Source organism: Heterocephalus glaber, unplaced genomic scaffold (genome assembly GCF_053883595.1).
Source record: "Heterocephalus glaber isolate CG9 unplaced genomic scaffold, H.glaber_assembly_v1.0 deba00000122, whole genome shotgun sequence".
Lineage (NCBI taxonomy): Eukaryota > Metazoa > Chordata > Mammalia > Rodentia > Bathyergidae > Heterocephalus > Heterocephalus glaber.
Genome location: NW_028258138.1, coordinates 74,881,410 through 74,904,340, shown reverse-complemented (window position 1 = coordinate 74,904,340; position 22,931 = coordinate 74,881,410). Strand labels below are relative to the sequence as shown.

Here is a 22,931-nt window from a genome sequence, read left to right as displayed (position 1 = left end):
ATCTCCACAGGCACACACCCATAGAGAGTGAAGCCAGCCAAGCTTGTGAAAAGTATTTGAAGAGAGAACATAAAGTCATCACAAAATTCTAGAGCTGACAGAGGTCCTAGAGTGAACACTTTAATTACACAGATGAAGCAGCTGAGGCCCAGAGAGGTCAAATGACTGCCCACTATTTGTAATTTTCTTTAGAAGCAAATGACAATAGAATTTTCTAGGTAAGAAGACAAAGCTAGCATGCATTATATATTCATGAAGATGAACAGGGAAAAGAAAGGAAAGAGCCTATCTTGTTAGTATGCAATAGGAGGATTCAGAATGCCTCATGTGCCTGCTTAGAATATAAATTATTAATTTCCAACAGAAAAAACATGCCAGAGCCTTCTAAAACCAATTTCTCATGGTTTATTCAACTGGACTACTGGTATGGAGGGAAAAGAAGTCCTCTCCAATTGAAGAAATTCCCTCTGGCCCAAACATTGGCCTGAGATTCATTGATGAAATTATTCCTGTCCACAGCTTGGCAGAGGTTCCAGCATTCAGTGTTTCCTGGATAGAAATGAGTCCCCAGGGGCAGGCATCATTTGCACCATCAAATCCTATTTACACACCACCTTGACATGGGGCTGGTTGCTGAAGGCTTGCCCAAGGCCTTGTGTCACTTCATCTAAGAAGCCAGTGGCACTGACAGGGGGAGGGGCAGGATGCCAACAGAAAGAGGCAATGGGGTGGGGTAATTTTAAACAAAGAGAAGTCTTTCAACAGGATTTTCCTTGAGTGTATTTGGGTTATGTTTGTTGTGGCCTAGGTATACATGTTTAGGTGAACACAGAGAAGTTTGTTGTTGTTTTTTTTTGCCCCCCTGGGCAGCAAGGGATGTAGAAAGATCCTAAGTGGGTAAAAGAGAGCTGGGTAGGAGATCATAAGTTCTCTACATCCTCAGGGAGCCAAAGCCAATCATCAGTGAATGTGACTGGAGTCACTGGAGTTCACAGTTCAGCCCAAGATCAGATGCCAAATAACACTAACATGTCTGTTTCTCCACATGGTCAAATGTGCCATGATTTTTAATGAAGTAAGATAACTTTTGTTGAGTTTTATGTTTGTATTTATGTTATTTATTGATTGCCAAATACCATCTAAAGTGATAAATGATGCTCTGAAACACAGAGCCTTCCCATTTACTGTTTTAGTCCAAATTTAAGTTGGGTGTGGTGCAGGCATTTGTATGTCTGACAGATGAAGAAACTGAAGCTCACACAAGACCACAAAACAGGCTGGGGCTGAGTGAAGACTGAGACATGACTTATCTTGTGTCTAGCCCGAGGCGCTTCCCACTGGAAACCACTGCCCATGCTGACCTGGCCTCGGTGGGCTCCCCCAGGGAGGGAGGCGCTGACCTGAGCTGCTGGATAAGGTCTTCGCCTTCTTTGATGACGTTGAGGGTGGCATCCAGGGTGGCAGTCTGCTGCTGCTGGAACTGCTTGATCAGTTCCTGGACTGCATCCACAGAGTCCGCACAGACATCCTCCAGCATCTCCTTCTGTAGGTCCTCCATCCATGTCCACAACTGTTGGGGAGATAGCAGAGTCTCCACTTAGGCCAGATGGGAGAGGGAGGACAGACCTGAGTGAGGATGAGAATGCTGGACTGGAGTCTCCTCGTCTACCCTCACCAGCCAGTGCAAGTCAGACTGTCTTCATCAGCACATCTACAGTGTCTGTGCACAATGTGGGGTGGGTTGGGTTGTTTACATATTTATATTCATCATCATCCTCACCAAGTTTACTCCATTAATGTTGGCTTTCCCGAAGGACAGGGACCACCTATTATTTTGGGAAACTTATAGTTCTCTTAGACCAAACAGATCTCCCACCTTTGAAAGACCAGGAAGAACGTGAGACTAGAATGGAAAAATATTATCTTTCAGAAGAGAGAAAAAGGAAGGCTCTGCACACTTCCAGGAAACTAGACATTGATTCCTAGAAATTTATCCTGATATTGCAAGTATGCAAAAAATAATATGTTGCTTTATGAGAACCAAATGAAGATTAAGCATACTCTGTGCTATACTAAACCATTTTGCTATTTTCAGGATTGCTAAATTACTTAGAAAGTAGGACACTAAAAACATAGCTTATCTTTTTTTTTTTCAAATACACAAAACAGTTTATTTTTCTTGGCAATGTAAAAATACATAACAATTTAAAATGAATACACATTAAGTTAGTGTTTTATCCTGACTGTACAATTGTGATTAGAAGGAACTGCTCCAGTTAAAATCTAATGAATACCATCAATTTTCCTGATCAGAATTAGTAAATAAACATCATTTTGCTACTCCTTTGAAGATGCTCACAAAAATTACAATATCACAGTTCACATAAAGCCCTTTTAAAAACTCACGTCACAGGTTGTCTATGTTAGGGGAAATAAAGATGCCACTCTTCCCAGGAAGCCCCTCTTGGTCAGGGGATTCAACACTAACAGGCTAAAACATAGCTCATCTTAACTTCAATAAAAGTACAGAGCCAGGCATCATGACCCATCTTATAATCCCAGCTACTTGAGAGGCTGAGGCAGAAGGATTGCAAATTTAAGGCCAGATTTGACAGTTTAACATGACTCTGTCTCAAAAAAATTTTTTTTAATGTTGGAGGTGTGTTGTATACATGCACCAACTCACAGTGATGAAAGTAATCAATGTATACTATAAACATGTACAAATAAATTTTTTTTAAAGAATTGAGGATATACAGTGGTATCTCAGTCCATGAACTCAATTCATTCCATGACTCTGGTCACAGAATTTGGTCCATGATTCTGGTTGCAACTAAAATGTAAGTATAGTATATCTAAGGTACCACTGTATATCCCAAATCTTTAAAAAAAAGTTTTATTAATACATGTTTGTAGTACGCAGTAATTACACTCATCACAGTGAGTTGGTATGTGTATACAACACATCTTCCAACCCCTTTTTAATTTTTTTTTTTTTTAAAAAGCTTTCTTTTTTGAGACAGAATCTTGTTGTCAAGTCTGGCTGCTGACTTGCAAACTTGAATAGTATATGCTTGCAATTCAGTTGCAACCAGAATTGTGGAAAGAATGAAGTTTGTGAACCAAGGTACCACTATAGCTCAGTGGTAGAATACCTCTGGGTTTGATCCCCGATCCACGCAAAAAGTGTAAGATATTTTCATATGATACTCATGATGCTGAAATGCACCCAGAATACTATGACCAATTATGAGACTTTAAAAGCTAAACATACTGTTTTGAACAGAATGGATACTGGAAATGAAGGAGGGGTTGAAATGAATTACTGAAAACTTGTTTGCTGATAGGTCTTCCACATAATGAAAATAGGTCTCAAGTAGCCTGCAACAGGCTCCACTTCTGACTACTACTACTGAGTATTTTCATAAATGATGGAAGGGAAGATGAGTGTGATGTTTATTTTGAAAACTGTGGTTTTCACATGGCTGGCAGGAAAGATAAACCCAGGGTTATTCCAAGGGAATAAAAACAATAGAGATAGAAGCTTGATAAACAAGTCACAAGGTGTGAAAAACTGCAGGAATGACTTTGACACCAAGACATCCAAAGTCGAGTATAGTACTAGTTTGTGAATAATTGTGACACCAATATTAAAAGTAATATTTAAAACCTGGAAAGCTTGAGCAGAGGGTTACTTGAAATTCCACGGGACCATGTGCACACTGTCACCACCTCATGGCAATAAATGTAAATTACAAGCTTATGATTTTGAATAAGCACCTCTGAGGCTTCATACTGTGCAGGAAGTAGGTGTTTTGCATCCTAAGTCTGCAACTGATTGCTACCTCACAGGGATGGGGCAATACTCCATTCCTTAAGCTGTAGCTTTTCTACCATTTGAATGTCCTATAGATCTTCTCTGCAGGTGCCCATCTATTTAATCCTGACAAGCATATTTATATTGCTTTAAAGAGTCCGATTAGAGAGAAAACATTATTACTAATTTACAAAATATTAAGCAGCCAATGAGACCTAGTCAGAATGAGCTCTCTCCTCAAGCTCAGCAAGCCACTGATTGCCAGAACTAATTAGGTAAAATCATGGCAGCAACAACTTATGTGCTTTTTCCTTACAGTCCTCCATTTTGGTTTCTCCTCCATCAAAGACTCCTCTTTCCCTCCACTTCTCTACAGCCTAACAGGTCAGAACTACAGGTTCTTCACCCATCTGTTGTACCCCAGAAAGGATCCCATGTTTAGACACTTCCAGATCTTCTCTTCTGGGTCACAATGGACTTGAACTCAGGCCCAATCTTTCAGGGTCCAGCTCCCTACTTGGCGATGCCTACTTGGTCAATGCTTGGCGTATTCTTTCTCTCAGAATACATATGGCTATGCCACAAAACATTTACATACTAAAGAACTGGCCTAATTTAAGAATTTCTAGAAACTTAGCAGGGTAGAGTGCCCTACCTAAGGTTAGCTCTAGTAGTGAAAAGTATCCAGAGGTTAGGAAGGGCCAGCCCACAGCCCCTGTCCTGCCTGCATAGCAGAGAGCCTGAGGAAAGGGCAGCTGAAGAAAAGCAAGAGGAAGGAGATAGACAAGGAAGGAGGACAGCAGTTTTGCAGAAATAATGAGGTTTATTCATTATTTTACTTCATCATTCTCTCCTGCCAATTGGCTGTTCTATTTACACATGGTGGCTTCCCTTGGGCTGGTGCAACTGACTGACCCTTAAGGATACCGAAAGCAGTACTATTTCTACAGGGTAAACTACTTCTTTCATTTTTTTTTTTTTTTTTAGTACCAGGGATCAAACTCAGGACCTTGTGCTTTTGAGGCAGGTGTGGTACAATTGAGCTAAATCCCTGGCTCTCCTTCTCTCATTTTGAAGTGATAGTCAATGCCAAAGAAAAATGATTACTTCTCTCATTTTTCTTTGGCATTGACTATCACTTTTATTCCTTAATTATCATGACAGTCTGGCAACTAATATAGATGGAGGAGCAGTTTTGTCCTTGAGGCTGTCATTTCTTTTGAAAACTTTGTTAGTTTTGGTTCTGGAGTAGATGGGTGGGGAAATATGTGCATATGTGTTTGTGGTATGGTGTGTGTGTGTGTGTGTGTGTGTGTGTGTGTGTGTGTGTGCAGAAATGGTATGGAAGAATGATTCCAAAGTAAGAAACAAACAGAAGTGGGCATTTAATTGTCTAATTAAGAGCTGATGATGGTTACTTTGGCTACACTTCTTCATTTGACTCTCATATCCTTATTATAAAACTATCTAAAAACTGATACTTTGAAAGCCCAGGGACTATTTCCATGGAAACATAGCAAGGAAAGAGAATTTTGTCTGGACAATCTGTGCAAGCAGATGACACATGCTACAAATGCCTTGTCCCTGGATAAAGAAAGTGAGGACTGTATCTACTCTTCTCCCTGACACCTTCTCTAGCACCCAGACCAAAAAAAATCCAGCTGCCCTTTTGGTAACTGGCAAAAAGAAAATATTTCAAAGCTTATCACAATCTGTGCTAATAGCTGATGGACACATAGAGGGATCTGAGTATATGTTTGTCACTTCTCTTTTATGAAGTAGTTCTCTTTAACTAGGGTTAAGAAGTTTTGTTTTGGAGTGGCTGGAGGTATAGTGCAGTAGTAGAGCACTTGCCTAACATGAGCAAGGCTCCAGGTTCTACCCCTAGCACCCCGAAAAAAGTTTTGATTTTGAAAGATAACATTAAGGATTATTCCTGATTATAAATTAAAAATATCACAGAAGAAAATTTGTAAAATAGAAAAATATTTTAATATGATCCATAGTATTCTTAACTTACTGCTACACTTAATTCTAGTGCTTTTTCTGTCAGTGATCATAATTGCTGATTATGTGGTTTTATGTATATCACAGTCATTCTTCATGTCATTAATGATCGTTGGCCAGTGACTTCAAATTATTATAATATTTCATTACCTAGATGCATTATGATTTGCTTAACAAATCACTCAATGTGGAACATCTAGATTGTTTCTAATTATTCAAGATTATACATAACACTGTGATGAAATGATTGTATGGTTTTAATTCTCCCTACCTGCAAGGTTGCAAAGAATTCACAAAGCAGGGCCAATTGATTAGGCAGGCTCTTTAATCTGCAGAAGAAATGAGCCTGGGGGTTATCTTTTTTTCATATCTTCCTTCTGTTTCTTCTTTGATCCTGATTAGATTAAATCTTCTGATGTGGAAAGTGGGCAAAAGTAAAATTATAAACTTCAGCCTGAGGAGTCATAGGAAGTCTACATTAAATCATTTATGAAGATATTCAGTTCACACTCAGAAATCTCCATGAAGGGGGCTGTTATCCCATGAAAATTATATCCTATGATGATATTCTATTATAAATCAGCACTAAGACAAAAACTCAGCAAGTTATTATAGGAAGGAAAAAAAAGGTAAATGAAGTAAAGAAGAAAGGACCTCATCAAAACTAGGCAGGAGGACTCCTTAACAATATTTATCAGCAAAACTCAAGGCCACTTTACCAAAATGGAGCAGAAGTTTTTCCTCCCCTTTACAGTATTCACTGTGAAAGGAAAAATGATCATGGCATCTCAGAATTCAGTAGATTTGACTGCTAATACCTTTTAAAATAAAAAGCCAGCAGTCTTCATATAAAATCAAGGGAAAGGAACCAACATTAGTGGCCCCATCATTGAACAGGATCCACACTTAGCAAAGTTTGAAAAGTAGCAAGTCTTGAAAGGTGTTAAACAGAATATGAAAAAACCAACCCCAGGAGTTTTTCACTAGTGCACTGAAGGATGTCCACTTCTGCCACCTAATAATTCACTTCTGTCTGCTAAGCAAGTCCTAGGGAAAGTTTCTATTGGTGATTCATATTCCCCACATACCCCCTTTATTTTCATTGTCCACAGAGTCGAAGCCAAAGAACTGGAATGGATGAAAGATGTGGTACAATGGGCCTTTGCCTCTCCTTCCTCCCCCTCCTCTTTTCTTTTTCTTAGAAGGGATTACTAGCTTCCCATTGCACCAGCAACACTTTGCATTTCTCAACCAAGATATACCTCCGCAGGCAGTCATTGTAAAGAGAAAAAAGAAAATGAAGGGGAGGAGGCCCAGAGGAAACAAGAACAGAGTAAGGGTAGCAGTTAAGAGTACAAGTGTGTACAGGTCAAGTGTCCCTAATGTAAAAATCTGAAACCGAAAATGCCCTAAAAATCTGAAAAACCTCTGAAATATCATGTTACATTTTGTATTTTTACATTATGGATGTTCAATCCGTATTTAGGAAGATGGGTGAAATCTCAGCTGATAAACTCTATAATCTTAGATAAGTTGTTTCCTGAATATTCCTCATTTGAAAATACAATTAATAAAATCTGTATCCATAAGATTATCATGAAAATTACAGAAACAGACCTGAGGACCAGTGGAACAGATTAGAAGATGCAGAAACAACGCCAGACACACTCAGCAACCTCATCTTCGACAAAGGAGCCAAACATCCTCACTGGAGGAAAGATAGCCTTTTTAATAAATGGTGCTGGAAAAATTGGGTTTCAACCTGCCAAAGATTAAAACTAGGCCTATATCTCACCATGCACTAAACTAAAATCAAAATAGATTAAAGATCTATATATTAAAACAGAAACGCTGAACCGGCTGAAACAGAGGTTAGGTAGAACTCTTGAAGACATTGGTGTAGGAAAAGATTTTATGAACAAAACCTCAGTTGCCCATGAACTAGCACAAACAATTAACAAGTGGGATCTCTTCTTACTAAAAAGCTTCTGCACAGCAAGAGAAACTACCCAAAAGTGTGAAGAGACAACCCACAAAACAAAACAAAACAAAAAATTTTCACCTGCTGTTCCTCAGACAAAGGTCTACTATCTAGAATCTATAAAGAACTTAAAAAAATCAGACCTCCCAAATTTAAAGACCCAATCCAAAAATGGGCATCTGAAATGAACAGACATTTCTCAGACAAAGAAGTAGAAATAGCAAATAAATACATGAAAAAATGTTCAACATCACTGGTCATTTGAGAGATGCAAATGAAAACAACGCTGAGATTCCACCTCACCCCAGAAAGAATGGTTGCCATCATGAAATCAACCAATAACAAATGCTGTTGGGGATGTGGGGAAAGAGGAACACTTCTCCACTGCTGGTGGGAGTGTAGACTGGTGCAAGCACTGTGGAAATCAGTATGGAGATACCTCAAAGAACTAGGAATGGAAGTCCCATTTGACCCAGCTATTCCCCTGCTGGGTATCTTCCCCAAAGAATTAAAAGAATCATACACAGTGATACATGTGCACCCATGTTCATAGGAGCACAATTTGCAATACCTAAAACTTGGAAGCAGCCCAAATGCCCATCAACTGGATACTGGATAAAGAAAATGTGTTCTTTTTTATAAAATGGAGTACTACTCAGCCATAAAAAATGAGAAATTAGAGACATTTATAGCTAAATGGATGCACATTGAGGCAATACTCTTAAGTGAAATAAATAGGACACACATGTGTAAATACCAAATAGTTTCTCTGGTGTGAGAAACTGAAAGTGTAAATAAGGAGTAAAAGGTATAATAGATAATGTGAAATAGGAAGAAAAGGGGCAAACAAGAAGGGGAAGTGGGAGGGCTCAGGGAAAGGAAAGAAGGGAATGGAATTAATATGAGAAAATGAAAAAAATGGAAACAAAGTCTTTGTAAATAGGGAGGGATGGAGGGTTTGAAAGGAGGGCAGGGGAATGGGGAAAAAATAAGAACCAAGAGAGATTATGTAAAGGTGCAAATTTCCAATGATGAATGTCATTATACTGTATACCTAAAATGTACCAATAAAATTAATTTTTTAAAAATTACAGAGATGATATATGTTAAGTTTCTGACAAATAACAGGCACTCAATTTTTTAAATACAGTGGACCCTTGACTTATGAACTCAATTCGTTCCTGTGGGCTGGTTGTAACTCAAGTTGGTGAACACAGCCTTCAAAATCTCTCCCGTACACAGGCAGATTTCAGTGTCCTTAGATTGGCCCAAGATTTCTCAATTAACCCCACACAGGAAAGGATGTTGTAATGTTCCTTCCAGAACTCTTTAAGGGTTAAATCTGTATCTGAGATCACCTGGAAGCACAAGTGGCTGGCATTTGGGTCGTAACTCAAGACCTTGGTCATAAGTTAAAGCTAAAATTCCAGTCATAACCAAAGTTGTTCATATGTCAGGCTGGTTGTGACTTGAGGGTCCACTGTAGTCACCTAATATATACAGAGTATTTACAATGAACCAAATCTTAGCATAAATAAATCACTTATACTACTTTAGGTTTTAGTATTATTATTATTACTGTTATTAATATCAAAGAAAAGGAGACAAAAAAAGAAGCAGATTTAGGGCTTACAGTAGAATGAATGACCAGGGACCTTAGGGTCATCAAGACCAGCTACACTGTTTTATCCCGGAGGAACCCAGGGCTGGGACATAGTGATTCACATATGCTCATACAGTTTTTTGGCACTATTTGGACTAGAATCCCAGCATCCCAGCTATATGTATAGAAGGTTGGGTACGTAGCTAGAGAGGCTTCCTGGAAGCTGGAGGCATCCTTTTGGGAGTGGTACTTTCAGACACAGACCTTGAATCACCACCTCCCCATAGAGCCAGCATCCCCAGCCCTCATGAGGAGCATAACTCCTGTTCATTCATGCTCCATTATCTCACCCACAGGCTCACAATTTAAAGGGGATACATATCCCTTCGGTTTCTGAACCATCATTAAGAATGGAGTGAGCCACAAGCAAGCAGACAACCAGGCAGGAAGCCCTGGATTAAAGTTAATCCCCTTGCCTTACAGACACTCATCAGAGAGTGGCTGCAGGTCCCATGGAGAGGAAACACAGCCAGCTTCCAGGAGCTCACCAGGCCTTCATCTGCCTGGGGAATCTCAGTTTAGAAAAGATTATCTTTTCATGTTTTTCTCTGATACGCACTGCAATGATTCGTATCCATTCTCACAACGTGTCAGAAAAGCCTGTAAAGTAGTAACAGCCAGGCTTCTTAATGCATTCCCAATATCAAAAATCAACTTAATTAAGTAGGGTTAATTTTTTCCAAGGCAGCAATCAAACTTTAATTAATACTCTATTAAATGAATTCCTGGGGGAACACAAGCAAGCATACATAAACTGAATTCATCTGCCAAGGGTGTTATTGAGGAAGATGCTAAGTGGGCCTCCTTCCTGGACACTTACTCAATTTCAGAGTGCCCCCTGTTAATCATAACTGAAAAGCAATCACAGGTTTACCCCCCTCCTCCTTTCCAGAGGGTCCTTCTGCCCTGCCAACCACTTAATGTAATCCAACCTCCCCTGCCCTGTTTCTACTCGGTGAATGATTCTGTCTGGGCTTTAAGTTGGCTTCTTCCTACATGGAGGGCACCTCAGTCTCCCTTCACTGCCTGTCACCCTATATCCAAGCAAGGCGAGCACTAAGTTTAATCCCCCTGCCTCAGACCTCATGAAGAAGGCTGACACACAATTATGAACTCTGTATGCTCCTTGATGGTAGCAAAGATCCCTGACCAAAGTTCTGTGGAATTGATTTCTAACCAGCAGGACAAACAGGAGAAATGGGGAGTGGTGTGTGCTCCTCTTATACTTCCTCTTGCCGCAATTATCTCTATACCAGGGAGTCCCACATTTTTCTTGCTGCACACTAAATGCTCCAACAGACCCCAGACACCACCTGCTTCCAAAGTCTCCTACCTCTCTAGAGATGAGGAGATGAAATTTTGCCCCATTCATAGAGTCCTAAACGCAAGTTATCAGGAGCAAATTGTTAATATCACCAATATCTCGGAAGACTAAGTCCCAGACTCCCCCAACCCTGGTCAGACATTGAATCACTTCACTAGGAAGCTACCCTCTCTCCTCTTACCTCTTTGGTGTGTGTGTGGAAGGAGACAGACATGTCTAGGAGAAGCTTCCGCTGCTCTACCCTGCGCACGAAGTCCTGGATGCGCACCTCCAGGTGTCGAGCTGCTTTGTAGATCTCCTCTGGGTCACATTCGCCGGTCTGAGCCAACTGCTCCGCTGCTTCTAGGAGTTTGTCGGCATTGGTGTACGTATTCTGCCAGTAACAACAGTGAGGCAAAGTCAACTTGTAGTCAGGAAGCGAGCTTCACGCCTTCCTGCAGCCCACCCTGGGACTCCCCGTGCAAGCTGGAGTGGAGGGGCGGAGGGGCGGAGGCACTGAGCTGTCAGCTTCCTGATCTGGCTCGCTGCCTCCCAGCAGGCGAGCAGCCGGGCTGCTCTTACACATGGGCACTAGCTAGGAGCTTTGCCCGCCTCTGGCGTTTCTCAGAGGTACAGTGCCCCTGGAAGGAGGCAGTAAGACCCATGAGAACCTCCGTGCCCCTTCGGCTGGCTCCTTATTCACCACCCTTGGGAAGCCCTATCTTGCCCTCACATCTCAGGCTTGTAACTGCCGGAGTTGGAAATAGCGCACCCACGACAGAGTGTGTTTCTAAGCGAGAACACTACGGAAACACTAACTTGCTTGCTCTGCCTTTCCCCCAGGGTCCTGCAACTGCAGGTGTTTATCTTCTTTGGAACAGAGCTATCTCTTTGGAAGGGAAGGGGTAGCAACTCTATGCAGATGACAGGAGGAAGCAGCCTCAGCTAGGGAGAGTAGATGCAGGTTATTCCCCGTGCCTGGTGAAGGCAGCATGTGAGCAGAAAGCTGGGGGCTGAGGAAAGTCTGATAGTTTTGCTTATGATGCTGTGGCATCACATGGACACACACACGTGTACACACACACACACACACACACACACACACACACACACATGCTTCCCCAATCCCTATCTGTATACACTGTGGTATTCTCCAAGGCATTTTAAAAGAAAACCAGCTTGGATTATTCTTTAGGATATAAGGCAGGATACTAGTTATTATATAATATCCATGAACAGAACTCTTCCTTAGCAGGCTTATTTAAAAAAAAAAAAATCTCCTGACACATCCTGAAGTGGAACTGGTGACCCGAATGCACATATATTATTTCTCAGTGTCCCTCCAGTCAGCACACTGGTCTGCACGCTGTGAAATGGGTGCTCACTTCTGACTGTGAGAACCTGGAAGCAGAAGCTGTTTGTATCAAACACAGAGTGAGGGGGAACCCGTCTGGGTTTATGAACAATGGCTGTGAAGCTTTGCTTTACCTGTAGAGACATGGCTTCCACATCTTCATGGAATATTTTGAAATCAGTTGAAAATCTGGATGTTATGGGATGAATTGTGTACACCCCCATTCATGTTAAACTCTTAACTCACAATATCTCAGAATGTGGCCTTCCTGGGAAAGATGATCATTTCAGATGCAGTTAGTTACATTGAAATCTAGTCATCTGGGAGAAAGTGGGCCCCTCATCTGGTGCGCCCAGTGTCCTTATTAAAGAACACTATGAAGAGAAAGGAGACCACTACTCAAAGATGAAGGCAGAGACTGGAATGTGTCTCAGAAAGGCAAAGGCTGCCAGCAATGTGCCAGAAGCTAAGAGGAGTGTGGTGATTTCTCCCTCATACTCCTTAGAAAGAAGCAACACCTGTCTACACCTTGGTCTTGGACTTCTTTCCTCCACAACTGTGGGAAAGTAAATTCCTGTTGTTTACATCACATAGGCTGTAGGGCTTTGTCACGCAGCCCTAGGAAACTAACACATGGGGTTGACCTTTTCAGAGGCTGCTGGCCCAGCCTCTGGGGTGTAGGGACACAGAGCATGAAGCGGGGCAGGCCATCAGCAAATGCTTGTCTAGGCTTTTAGGAATTCCCAGGGAGGCCCACAGGATCCTGAAATAATGTTACCTGAAAAGCAACTGCCCAAGGTAAATACTGGCCCGATTCTGGTGAGATGGAGCTGAAAAGGAGGAGAAATCATTTGGCTCTAACTGGGAAATTCATGGAAAAAATGGAGCAGCCTCATATAGGGAAAGAGATTTTTTTTTAGCTAGTTAAAAAATGTCAAGTCCAGAAAAGAACTAAAAGAATCCATTTAGAGTCATGAGGAAAACATAGGAAGAATGACAGGCAAGGGGAGACTTCTGGGCCTGTGGAACAGGTTTAAAAAGACCATTTTGGGGTTGGTTACAATCTCTAGTAAATTGACACATATTCCTGAAATCATTTTTTAGGAATCCCTCAAATAATTTAAGTCCTAGGAAATCTCAGGAATCTCCAAAGAAACCTAAAGTTACAACTTTATATTTTCTAGACAATATGTATAAATTTGCCACAAAGCTCAGAAAATAAGATGGTTTGTGAGTTCAGCTTAAAACCAGTAAAGGATAAATAAAAAGTAAAACTGTAGTGCCTATTGCATTTAAGGTGACCAATTCATTCCATTTTGTCCAGAACATTCTTTGGTTTACCATATAAAGCCCTCTGTCCCAGAAATCCCCTTAGTCTTGGGAAAAATGGGGTGGCTGACCACCCTAACATAAACCTTATACTGTATGAAGCTCAGGAGTAGAAATGCATATAAAATACATTCTGTCTCAAGAAGCAGAAATCAGTCTTGACAGAAATAACATGATAGTACTTAAAATGGGACAAGCAATATAATAACATATTTAGCAGTTAAATTTTCTTGGTACAATATTATGTTCAAAAGAGAATGTGTAAAAACTAGGAATAATAGTAGCTAATATTTACTGAGTTTTTCACATGCCAAGAAATATCCTAAAGAGTTTTATACATCTTATCACCTTTAATCTTCACAATAACCCTATGAAATTGATGCAGCCATCAGACTCATTTTATAGGAGAAGAAACTGAGGCACAAAGAATTTCTAGTCAAGGTCATATGACTAAAATGAGAGAATCAGAATTAAAACTTTGTTGTCTGGCTACAGAGCCAAGCTCAAACCATTAACTACCCTACCTCCATCCAGAGCACAGGCAGAGGCCTGAGGGTAGGAAGGACTTAGCAGAGAAGAGGTAGGTGGCTCATAGACAGAACTCTCATTGTGCCTAAGGTATTCTATGTTTATCCCATACCACAGCTATTACCATAAATATTTAGTTGATGAATTAATAAATGATACATCAATCCCAATATTCAACACTTGGTCCTCATCAATTACTTGGTATAAGACTTTACATGTAGAATGCATATGTAACATGTAATTGTGTATTCCTGTTTTGTTTCCCCTATGTCCTGGCATAACCTAAAAGTAAGAAAGGGTTTAGAGAATATTAATATTACCAAAGGAATATACTGATCCCTGTCAGAGCTCCCAAACTGAGACAAGGATCATAACAGATTTATGCTCACTTTCTGACTAAATAAACAATAGCTACTGCCTGAGTGCTAGAATTGACCTCATTCTGAGTATAGTTCCTAGGCATTCACTGGTTTCCTAGCTTTATGGCCTCTGCCTTGGACTTGACACCTTATGATATTTCTCAACTCATACTCCAAAAACAGGTTTTGAGAACTGATCCCTCAGCCATTGAGGCTTTCAGACAGGACTTCTGGTTTCCAGGGCCCTTGAGTCAGAGATTTGGACCAAAGAGATAGCTGTCCTTTCTGTTATTCCCTTTCCAACCTTTCTATTCCTATACTGACCAGGTGATTTCACTAAATAATTTAGCTCTGAAGTCTAACTTCAATTCCCTACTACAGTCTTGGCCCATTACTTTTTTGTTTTCTCCCCAGGGAAGAAATAAAACATTGTAGGATAATTTATCTTAAATATAAGAATCCCACCTGCAGAGGGCAGGGTTTTTAAAGGCAAGGTGTGGGATAGACAGTGAATAAAAGCACCTCTGGAGACAAAAGTCAGCTTCTTCAGTAACATAGAGTAATCCTTGTCGCTCCATGGCCTGGGGAGGAGAGGGGATAAGGCTTAAAAGTCACCCTTCTTATTCAAAACAGGCAGTGCAGATTGGAGAGCAGGCTGCTGGAGGACCAGGAGAGACCTCCCTCATGATGTGTATTTTTGAAGGCCAGCCTGGTTGGAACCAACAGATAGGGCGGGAAAAGGCACATGAGAAGCACATGCATTGCAGGGAATAAGTAACATGGAAGACACATGGGAAGGCAGATGAGTAGGCCCAGGCACCAGGAGAGAGCAGACTTGTCTCTGGATCTAGATGTAAAGGAAATGCAGCAGTCAAGAGAATGTCCAAAACATTTGAAAAGTAGTTTATTTTTATTGTTGACAAATAAAATCTCTTTCACATCTCTTTCTTATCCTCTCTGGGACAGATCTGCAGAAGGCTCATCTGTGAGAAAACTGAGGCTGAAGAAGTCATGTGAAAGAATTAGAGATAAAAGTACACAAGGGTAGGAATAGTACCTGTTCTCACCAGTCCGCTTGAAAAACTCATGACTCATGTGATAGTGACTAGAGTAATCAGAAGCTATTGTAAGTAATATCTCTAGGACAGTGGTGAGGAACGTATGGCATGTGTGCTGCAGCAGCTGTTATTTTTTAAAATCACTGAAAGCGTTAAAGGGCTCCCCACCATTGTCCAAGGCTGAGCACTGTTCTGGCCTTGCCTAACAAATTTTAAGAAAAGACCTGAAAGAATCAAACTTTCCCCAAGCAATCTAACTGTTTCCCAAAAAGCTTAAGAATATTTATAAAAATGCAGACATTTATAGCAACTAAAATTTTATACAAGTGAAATTCACAATGTTTTATATCTAATAAAAATTATCAAATATCCAAAGAACCCAGAAAATATAACTATGGGAAGAGTCAATCAACTAAAACTGAACCAGAACTGACATACATGATAAAAATAGCAGACAAGCCCGCTGCAGACAGGCAGCCACCTGGTTCCACACTACAAAAACACAGAGGACACCAGACCACCAGACCAAGGTACTGAGTTCCACTGTTCCTGGCCCAGAGGTAGGGGCTTCTGAGCCATTGTCCCATGGCTCCTGGCCCAGAGGATGGGGCTTCCAGGCCACCATCCCTCCCACTGCTCCCAGCCCACAGGAAAGGGCTTTTGGGTCACCATCCCTACCGCTGCTCCTGGCCCCTGTCCCACCTCACCCAGCTCAAAGGAGGTAACCCGTGCAGGTGCTAACAGCCCCCCACCCCAGTCAAAATGAGAAAACATGTAAATAAGTCTCAAAACCAGACTTCCAGATCACCTACAGCAACCCCAAAGGGAAATCAGAAGGAACACTCTGATACTCAACCACCTGGACCCACTGAACTGGCAACAAAAGGGGATCTGGAAAAAATGAAATCAGAAATAATTTCTCAGATAACAGGAGAAATTGTGCCCCTAGTGCAACACATGATTAATAAATCTAGAGAGGAGCTCAGGAACATGATGGAATCCCAACATAAGAAACAAATGGAATCCATAAAACAGATGCAAATAGATTTCCAGGACATGAAAAACTCCATTGAAAGTCTACACAGCAGAATGAGCCAATGTGAGGACAGAATTTCAGATATAGAAGATAAGATTGCAATTAGTGACCAGGAAAAGAAAAATTGCTTCAAAATTATAAGGGAACATGAGAAATCAATCCAGCAGCTGCTAGATGATGCAAAGAAGAATAACATAAGACTGATTGGGCTCAATAAAGAAACAGGAGAGAGTGCAGATGACATAAAAGATCTCTTCACAGAAATAATGGCAGAAAACTTCCCAAGCAGGGGAAAAGAGCTTGACATAAAGTGAGGCATATAGGACTCCAAATAGCCTTGATCAAAAAAAATCTACACATAGGCATATAATTGTTAAGATTTCAGAAACACAAGAGAAGAACAAAGTTCTCCAAGCAGTGAGAGAAAAGAAACAAATCACATACAAAGGAAAGCCCATCAGAATCACAGCAGACTTCTCAACACAAACCATCAAGGCAAGAAGAGCTTGGAGTGACATATTCCAAGCCCTAAAAGAAAACAGCCTCCAACCCAGATTGATGGACCCTGCAAAACTCTCTTTCAAAATGGATGGAGAAATAAGATACTTTCATGACAAAGAGCACCTTAGGAACTTTGTGAATACCAAATCAGCACTCCAAAGAATTTTACACAATAGCCTAGGAACAGACATTGAGGATCACAACTCCAGGAAGCAAAGCAGAATGAACCCATCTGGCATGACAAGAAATTAAATGTAAAGGGGGAGAACCCAACAAAAAGAAAAAGTCATGCCAATGACAAGTCAATATGCTTCAGTTATAACCATCAATGTTAATGGTCTCAATTCGCCAATCAAAAGAAATAGACTGGCAGAATGGGTCAAGAAGCAAAATCCAACAATATGCTGCATACAAGAAAAATACTTAATTCAAAAGGAAACTCATAGACCGAAAGTTAAAGGGTGGAAAACAATACTCTATGCCACAGGAAACCCCCCCCCCAAAAGCAGGAGTAGCTATCCTCTTTGTAGATCAAGTAGATTTCAAACCAACACTGATTAAGAGAGACGAAGAAGGACACTACATCCTTGTAAAGGGAGGAATCCAAGAGGAAAAGATGATAATCATAAATATCTATGCACCAAACACTAGTGCACCCAACTATATAAAACAAATATTAATGGACATGAAAAGCCATATATGCACTAATACAATTGTAGTGGGGGACCTCAACACCCCACTGTCAAAAATAGATAGATCAACTAGACTAAAAATAAGTAATGAAATACTAGAACTCAATCGAACTCTTGAACAAATGAACTTAACAGATGTTTACAGAGTCTTTCACCCCACAAAATCAGAATACACATTCTTCTCAGCTGCACATGGGTCATTCTCAAAAATAGATCACATACTCACACATAGAACATGTTTAAGGAAGTGCAAAGGAATTGAAGTTATCCCCTGTATATTATCAGACCATAGTGCGATGAAATTGGAGATCCACAGCAAAAGAAACTCAAAAAATTTCATAAGTACGTGGAAATTGAACAACACACTTCTGAATAACCAATGGGTCACAGAGGAAATTAAAGAAGAGATCAGACAGTTCCTTCAATTAAATGACAATGACAATACAACATATTGGAATCTATGGGACACAATGAAATCAGTCTTACGAGGGAAATTCATAGCAGTGAATACGCATATTAGGAAAACAGCACGAGCCCAATTAAACAACCTGATGCTGAACCTCAAGCTTCTAGAAAAAGAAGAGCAGGACAACCCCAGAGCTCATACAAGGGAGGAAATTATAAAGATCAGAGGAAAAAAATCAATGCAATGGAGACTAAGAGAATGGTACAAAAAAATCAATGAAGCCAAGAGTTGGTTCTTCGAAAGAATCAATGAAATTGATAAACTCTTAGCCAACCTTGTCAGAAAAAGGAAAGAAAAGGCCCAAATCCATGCAATTAGGAATGAAAAGGGTGAAATTACAACAGACCCAACAGAAATCCAGAGGATCATCAATACCTACTTCCAGAACCTATACGCCAATAAGATGGACAACACAGAAGAAATGGACAGATTCCTAGATACATATGAATTATTGAAGTTGAACGAAGAAGACTTAAAAATTCTGAACAACCGAATATCAACCAATGAAATTGAAAATGTAATTAAAAACTTATCAACTAAGAAAAGTCTGGGCCCTGATGGCTTCACTGCTGAATTCTACAAGACATTTAGACAGGAACTGCTGCCACTACTGTTTATAAACTCTTCAATGAAATTGAAAGGGAAGCAATACTCTCAAATTCATTCCTGGAAGCAAGCATCACCTTGATCCCCAAAGCAGAGAAAGACCCAACTGAAAAAGAGAACTATAGGCCAATCTCACTAATGAACATAGATGCAAAAATCCTTAATAAGATACTGGCAAACAGAATGCAGAACATCATCAAGAAGAACATACACCCTGATCAAGTGGGATTCATCCCAGGCATGCAGGGTTGGTTCAATATATGCAAATCAATCAATGTAATACACTATATCAATAGAGCCAAGGACAAAAACCATATGATTATCTCCATAGATGCAGAAAAAGCATTTGACAAAATCCAACACGCATTTATGAGAAAAACCCTACAAAAACTTGGAATAGATGGTCTCTACCTCAAACTGATAGAAGCCATCTATGAAAAACCAACAGCCAATATCATACTAAATGGTCAAAAACTGAAATCCTTCACACTAAAATCAGGAACAAGACAAGGATGTCCACTATCACCACTCGTGTTCAATATAGTTCTGGAAACATTAGCCACAGCAATTAGACAAGAGAAAGAAATAAAAGGAATAAAGATAGGAAATGAAGAAGTCAAATTGTCATTATTTGCAGATGACATGATACTCTATATAGAAGACCCCAAGAACTCCACCAAAAGTCTTCTAGACTTAATAACCAAATTCAGTCAAGTAGCTGGTTACAAGGTCAACACACAAAAATCAATAGCTTTCCTCTACACCAATGACAGACTCACTGAGAGAGAAATAGGGCAAATAATTCCTTTCACAATAGCATCCAAAACACTGAAATACCTAGGAATCATCCTAATGAAAGAAATCAAAGACCTCTTCTCTGAAAACTATGGCACTCTGAAAAGAGAGATTGAAGATGATATCAGAAAATGGACAGACATCCCCTGCTCCTGGGTAGGAAGGATTCATATAGTGAAAATGGACATACTTCCAAAACTGCTATATAGATTTAATGCAATTCCAATTGAGATCCCAGAAGCATACTTCATAGACCTCGAGAAAACAAACCCAAAATTCATTTGGAACAAGAAGAGACCCAGAATAGCAAAAGCAATTCTAGGTAACAGAGACATGGCAGGGGGTATCACAATCCCCAACCTGCAACTCTACTACAAAGCTACTGTGATAAAAACAGCATGGTACTGGCAAAGAAACAGACTTGAGGACCAGTGGAACAGATTAGAAGATGGAGAAACAACACCAGACACACTCAGCCATCTCATCTTCGATAAAGGAGCCAAACACCCTCACTGGAGGAAAGATAGCCTCTTGAATAAATGGTGCTGGAAAAATTGGGCTTCAACTTGCCAAAGATTCAAACTAGACCTGTATCTCTCACCATGAACTAAACTAAAATCAAAATGGATTAAAGATCTAAATATTAAAATAGAAACTCTGAACCAGTTGAAACAGAGGTTAGGTAGAACCCTTGAAGACATCGGTGTAGGAAAAGATTTTATGAACAAAACCTCAGTTGCCCGTGAACTAGCACAAACAATCAAGAAATGGGATCTCTTCTTATTAAAAGGCTTCTGCCCAGCAAGAGAAACCACCAGCAGTGTGAAGAGGCAACCCACAATGTGGGAAAAAATCTTCACCTGCTCTTCCTCAGACAAAGGTCTACTATCTCGAATCTATAAAGAACTTAAAAAGATCAGACCTCCCAAATTTAAAGACCCAATCTGAAGATGGGCATCTGAAATGAACAGACATTTCTCAGACAAAGAAGTAGAAATAACAAATAAATACATGAAAAACTGTTCAACATCACTGGTCATTTGAGAGATGCAAATGAAAACAATGCTGAGATTCCACTTCACTCCAGAAACAATGGCTGCTATCATGAAATCAACCAATAACAAATGCTGGCGGGGATGTGGGGAAAGAGGAACCCTTCTCCACTGCTGCTGGGAGTGTAGACTGGTGCAAGCACTGTGGAAATCAGTATGGAGATACCTCAAAGAACTAGGACTGGAAGTCCCATTTGGCCCAGCTATTCCCCTGCTGGGGATCTTCCCCAAAGAATTAAAAGAATCATACCACAGTGATATATGTGTGCCCATGTTCATAGCAGCATAGTTTGTAATAGCTAAAACTTGGAAACAGCCCAAATGCCCATCAACTGGAGACTGGATCAAGAAAATGTGTTTTTTTTTATAAAGTAGAGTACTACTCAGCCATAAAAAATGAGAAATTAGAGACATTTATAGCTAAGTGGATGCACATTGAGCCAATACTCTTAAGTGACATAAATAGGACACACATGTATAAATACCAAATAGTTTCTCTGGTGTGAGAAACTGAAAGTGCAAATAAGAACTAAAATGTATAATAGGTAATGTGAAATAGGAAGAAAAGGGGCAAAGGGGAAGGAAGTGGGAGGGCTAGGGGAAAGGATGGAAGGGAATGGGATTAATATGAGAAAATGGAAAAATAGGAATAAAATCTTTGTAAATAGGGAGGAATGGAGTGGTTGAAGGATAGTCTGGGCAAGGGTGAAAAATAAGAACCAAGAGAGATTATGTAAAGTTGCAAATTTCCAATGATGAATGTCATTATATTGTATACCTAAAATGTACCAATGATTAGAATGAATAATCGATAATGCAAAATAGGAAGAAAAGGTCCAAAGGGGTAGGGGTAGTGGGAGGGGCAGGGGAAAGGAAAGAAGGGAAAGGAAAAAATGCTGAGAAATGGAAAAAATGGAAATAAAGTCTTTGTAAATAGGGAAGGGTGGAGGGGGTGAAGGGAGGGCTAGGAATGGGGAAAAAATAAGAACCAAGATGCATTATGTAAAGGTACAATTCCCAATGAGAAATGTAATTTGGTTGTATACCTACAATGTACCAATAAAAGAATTTAATTTCTTTTTTAAAAAGGAAAAAAAATAGCAGACAAGAATTTAAAAATGGTCACCATATCTGCATTTCATACATACAAAAAGTAAAGGAAAAAGATTTTTTTTAAAAAAAGTCTGCACTTTTGGAGATGATGTACTGAATCATGTTAACAGCAGGTTAGACATTACAGAAGAAAAAGTTACCAAGCTTGAAAACAATAATAGAGATTATTTAAACTGAAATGGTAAAAAAATAAAGAAGTTTTCAAACTAAAGCACTGTAAGCTGTGTAACAATTTTAAGTATGCCAATGTTCATGTAGTTGAGATCCCTACTGAAAGGAGAGGAATGTAACAGATATTTGAAGAAATAATGACCAAAAAGTTTTGAAATTTGACAAAAACTATAAATCTACAGATCTGAGAAACTCAACGAAAACTCAACACAGAAAGAAAGAAAATTACACCAAGGCACATAAAAACCAAGTCAAGTGCAAATAAAAAGAAAATCTTAAAAGTAGCCAGAGGAAGGGCTGTAGCTTGGTAGTACAGCACTAACCTAACATGTATGAGACCATGAGTTTGAGGTTTGATCCCAAGCAATGGAAAGAAAAACAGCCAGAGGAAAAAAAAAGACATGCTACCTACAGAGGAATAAAGATAAGGATGATGGTGGACTTCTTGAAAGATTATAATAAAAAACCAAAACAAAATAAAACAAAAAAACAGTGGAGCAATGTCTTTTTATTTAATGGGTAGCAGACTATTTCCTCTATTGTTTATGCTAACTTGAGTTGATTTATTTTTTACTCACAATCAAAAGATTAAGAGGAGAGAAAATGTTTATATCTTTTGTTTGTTTGTTTGTTTTTTGAGACAAGGTCTCATTGTGTAGTTTAGGCCAGCCTTGAACTTACTATATAGCCCACACTAGTCTGAAACTCATAGTGATCCTCCTGCCTCAGCTTCTAGAGTTATATCATCTTATAAAATATATGTTAAAGGAAAAGCATGATTTGACCCTTTGTATAATTCTTGCTACATTAGTTGAATAGAATTGACATCTTTATAATTTTGAATATTTATGTTACAAATATGGTATAAATTTCAAATTATGTAGCTCTTTAATCTTTCAGTAGCATTTTGACATTTCTATTTAAAGAGCATATGCTTTTCTGTTATATTTATTTCTTCTAATTTAAAATCTTTTAACTATTTATTTTTAAAATTTTATTTCCCTATGTGCATATAACATTTTTTGGTATTAGGAGAAACCTCTTTAAAGTGATTAAAGAAATAAATCTCTCAAACTAGAACTCTATGAAGTATACTATTG

At 39.6% G+C, this 22,931-nt stretch overlaps 1 protein-coding gene across 26 annotated transcripts in view; it reads right to left on the bottom strand.

The window, feature by feature from the left end:
• Window positions 1-22,931, bottom strand: part of Kalrn (kalirin RhoGEF kinase) — a 698,268-nt gene that overhangs the window by 305,359 nt on the left and 369,978 nt on the right. For 22 of the 26 annotated variants that reach the window (XM_021259403.2, XM_021259427.2, XM_021259411.2 and 19 more), the window contains exons 11-12: window positions 10,974-11,165; window positions 1,362-1,570 (exon numbers count right to left, since the gene is read on the bottom strand). In XM_021259403.2, coding sequence (XP_021115062.1) covers window positions 1,362-1,570; window positions 10,974-11,165 — 401 coding nt within the window. The remainder of the gene's footprint in view (window positions 1-1,361; window positions 1,571-10,973; window positions 11,166-22,931) is intronic. The other 4 variants (XM_087209540.1, XM_087209576.1, XM_087209573.1 and 1 more) reach the window with 1 other exon arrangement.